This window comes from Phocoena sinus, chromosome 7 (genome assembly GCF_008692025.1).
Source record: "Phocoena sinus isolate mPhoSin1 chromosome 7, mPhoSin1.pri, whole genome shotgun sequence".
Lineage (NCBI taxonomy): Eukaryota > Metazoa > Chordata > Mammalia > Artiodactyla > Phocoenidae > Phocoena > Phocoena sinus.
In genome coordinates, this window is record NC_045769.1 from 57,691,880 (window position 1) to 57,695,760 (window position 3,881).

Below are 3,881 nucleotides of genomic sequence, written 5' to 3' on the forward strand. Positions count from 1 at the left end.
TCACATACACAGCCTTTAAGAAGTGTTGTTTTTTAAAGTTATCAGCCTAACAAATTCCCATAGCTGAATCAAGAAATTCCAAACAGAAGAAACTGAATCAGCTTTAAAGAAAGATAATCAAAACATAAGAGTGTAAGGAAAAGCAGAAGGTAGCACATTCTGTTATTTTTATTACAAAAAAAAGTTCAAACCCTTTACATGCTATGACATTAAATGTCATATATGAGTTCACTACAAGCAAACCTCTTAAAAAATATACATATTGGGGGCTTCCCTGGTGGCGCAGCGGTTGAGAGTCCGCCTGCCGATGCAGGGGACTCGGGTTCGCGCCCCGGTCCGGGAAGATCCCACATGCCGCGGAGCGGCTGGGCCTGCGCGTCCGGAGCCTGTGCTCCGCAACGGGAGAGGCCACAGCAGAGAGAGGCCCGCGTACCAAAAAAAAAAAAAAAAAAAAAAAAAAAAAAAAAAATATACATATTGGATATATTTACATTCAAGTTTGAGTAACTGGTGTCAAGGTACAGTTCAGGATCTTTACCCACCCTGTGGATTTGTTCAGCTACTAACTAAACAGAGATTGTATCTTCACTCAGGCACATGGAGAGGTAGAAACTGCTTTTAAAAAAAAAAAACAAAACAACCTGTAGTGCAAACGTGACGATCATTGCTGAAGCAGCTTATACATCAAGGAGGACCTAGCTATAACTAGCTTTGGTCATCTCTAGAAGCTGAATACATGTAGTCTTGTCTTTTAAATTAAAACCAGATAAAACTTTGGGTAGATGCTCTTCTGAGCACATCAGGGTGTTGGTAGAGCTCAGCAAGGAAGGCTCTGCCACTCTGCACCGAGAATTGCACATGACTTAAGGTAGGCAACAGAGCAGCAGGGCTGGGCGGGGCGGCTGGGCTCCTTTTCCCTGATAAGACACAATTAATACACAGATCGGTGGCTTTAGAGACTTCAAATTAACATCTGGACACCCACAGCTCCGAACTCAGAAGCCACCAGGATACTTCCTCTCCCAAGTGAAACCTCTTATTATTTCTGCCCTGCCCACCTCCATCCTAAACTGAGCTAATAAGTCCAGATAGGGGTAGGGTGGCCTGTAAGTTCTACAGGCCACAGTTCCTCAGCCTCGTGACTAAGGCTCATGAAGGTTCTTGGGCCTGAGAAGGGCTCCCCAGGTTCTTGCCAGACTTGGTGGGGCTCGTTCCTGAGAGAGGAAGTTGGAGGGAAGTCACGGTGGTGGCCAAGGGCAGAAGCCCTTCTCGTTCCCTTTTCTTCTGTTTCATCCTGCGGTTCTGGAACCAGATTTTGACTTGGGTGTCATTCAGCTGCAGCGAGTTGGCTATCTCGATTCGTCGGGCCCGAGTTAAGTACTTATTGAAATGAAACTCCTTCTCTAGTTCTGTTAGTTGCTTAGTGCTGAAATTCGTGCGGATCGCGCTGGACGAGCTGGCGGCTCCATACTTGGCAAATTTGCCTGCAACGTAAAGACAGGAAATCAGCGGGGCGAGAACACGCGGAGACGAGGCCCGGGAGAGCTTTGGGGCCACATTAGAATCAAAGTCACTGAGCGGCCCTCTTGGGTCTCCGAACACAGTTGTGCCAGGAGAAAAGCTTCACCGAGCGCTCCTTCCCGCAATTTTCTCAACGCCTGGCACTCCGGGCACGCTCAATGGAATTCGCCTGCTTTAATGATGCCTCGGACCGCGTTTCCCCCATAAGACCCAAACCGCCGTCCAGAGGGACAGCTACAGCACGCCCCCGGCGCAATTACGCGAGGCAGGCTCCGTCCCCAACCCCAGTGGCGTCCGTCCGTCCAAGGCCCAAGCACTTACTTTTTTTCGGGGCGTTCCTCTTCACTTTCATCCACTCGAACGTGCTGAAGGCGGCAGGGAGGCCGGAGGAAGGGGACGCAGAATTGGGGTAGACGCCGGGGGCGGTGGACGCGGTCTGGAAGGCCCCGGAGTGGCCGTCGGCCGGCTCTTTGAGACACGCCGGGAAGGGGGCGGGCTCGCCGAAGGCCGCGTAGTCCACCTGGCTGCTGAGGAGGAAGGAGCCGCCGCCCGAGAAGACGGCCGAGGTGGCGTAGTGGACGTGCGCCCCGCCGTCGTCGGCCGGCCGCCCGAGCGCGCACGGGAAGTCGTACGGGGGCCCGGGCCCCGGGAGACCGTAGTCCGCGCCCCCAGTCGCGGCAGGTGCCATGCCCGGCTCGTAGGTCCCCTCCAGGGGGCACGGGGCATAGGCGGGCGCGGCCGGGGGCGGCGCGGGAGGCTGCGCCGGAGCGGCCGGGGGCGAGGGCGCCGCTCGGGCCGCGGCCAGGGGCAGGCAGCTCACGAAGGCGCCGTCGCCTCTGCCTATCGGGAAGGCGGGCTGCAGGACCACTGGCCGAGCGTCGGCGCGGCAGAACTTGGGCGCAAAGCTCAGCACGTCGCCGCCGCCCCTGCCGCTGCCGCACGACACGTAGTCCAGGTAGGAACTCATGGTTCCGGTCCACCCCACCTGAGCGCGCCGGCCGCGCCCAGGTGCGGGGCTCGCAGGACCGCCACGGTCGGCGCCGCTCCGCCTTCCCTCTCTAGCCGAGCTGCCCTCGCCGAGCCATGGCAAGCCAGCCGGGGGTAAATAGAGGCCTAATATAGGGGCGGGGTGGCCACGTGGCGCCGGCCGGCCAATGGGCGCCGTCTCAGCACGGCCTGGGTCCCGACTGGCGCGCCGCTGCACGCGCCTGCCCGGCCGCCAACTTTGCCAACCGGCGGGTGGCGGCCGACCAGCGCCCTACCCCGGCCCGGCGGAGAGGCGCCCTGGCCTGGGGCTGCCTGGGGAAGGGCGGGGCGAGAGCGCGGGACGCCTGCTTCTAGGACAGGTATTGGACCAGGTGGGGGCAGAAAGGCAGGACTGGCCGCTCGGGTGAGGAAAAGAGGATGGAGAGGGTGAGAGCTCGTTCTTCTGCATCGTGGGTGGCTAGTCTCTCGGGTGTGAAGGGTGGGCGCCGCGGTGTGGAAAGTGTTAAAAGGCCCTCGGGGACCGCTCCTAGCCTCCTCCTGGGAAGGTAAAGTTATTCCTATTCCCTTTTTCTCTGAGCCCTTAAGCGCTTTCAGTGTTCTTGGCACTCCTCCTAATCTCTCTCCTAAACCTGGAGTAGACGTTTAATTTTCCCTCTTTTCCCTCTCGCCCCGACTCTGGGGACTAAATTTTATGCTGTAGGTGCTGTGTAGCAGGGGCGGCACGAACTTTTCACTTTTAAGCTAGATTTTTCACGTTACTTCGCAGCTTCTTCGATTGCTTCCATTTGTGGTGGCATGATAAGGGCGAGTATTGGAGTCCAGGGGTTTGATTTGGACAGAAGAAAGTTTCTGCCTTGTGGGACGTTTAGCAGATTCTCCCCCTCTGACTAGGTTGTAAAATAAAGAATCTGCCCTTGGAGTGGAACGCTCGTTGTGCTGCTCTCTGGGCGGTTGGCACACGCACCGTTGCTGCGCACGGTTTCTCCGAGGCGCTTTGGCTTCAGGGAGCAAAGGCTTCCCAGGGACCGGTCAGATCTCAGAGGTTTGGAGAGCCTTGTACCTCGAAGCAATTAAAGCTTCTGTTCCATCAGATAAGTGCTGCGTCGTCTCTTGCGAGTGCAATCTGAGGTCTCATAATGTTAATGGGCTCACGTCTTTCCCTTGATAATATGGTTTTGTTTACTGAGTGTAGAGAGACGGGAAATAAAAGTGCAATTGGCACAGGAAATGAAAAGTAGAATGGTTACAAAGACAAGCTTTACATTGATAAACCTTCCAACTTCCTTGAACATTTTTTTAAATGTTTCCCTCTTTGGGGCTCCAGGACAAATAACAAATTAAATAAATAAATGTTATTTACACACAGCGGTAAT

At 55.3% G+C, this 3,881-nt stretch overlaps 1 protein-coding gene across 1 annotated transcript; it reads right to left on the bottom strand.

Moving 5' to 3' along the window:
• Positions 1–483: 483 nt before the first annotated feature.
• HOXD1 (homeobox D1) lies at positions 484–2,585 on the bottom strand. Its single transcript, XM_032636538.1, has 2 exons — positions 1,843–2,585; positions 484–1,484 (listed from the first exon to the last, which is right to left on the bottom strand). The coding sequence occupies exons 1-2, from the start codon at positions 2,486–2,488 to the stop codon at positions 1,150–1,152; spliced, it is 981 nt and encodes a 326-aa protein (XP_032492429.1). The 5' UTR covers positions 2,489–2,585; the 3' UTR covers positions 484–1,149.
• Between the last annotated feature and the right edge of the window lie 1,296 nt (positions 2,586–3,881).

What these genes read in the sequence shown, in the direction of transcription:
- HOXD1 (XM_032636538.1), bottom strand. Translation starts at nt 2,488, where the DNA reads ATGAGTTCCTACCTGGACTACGTGTCGTGCGGCAGCGGCAGGGGCGGC. An exon ending in GAGGAACGCCCCGAAAAAAA is followed by an intron (nt 1,485 to 1,842) that starts GTAAGTGCTTGG and finishes TTTACGTTGCAG; the next exon opens with GCAAATTTGCCAAGTATGGA.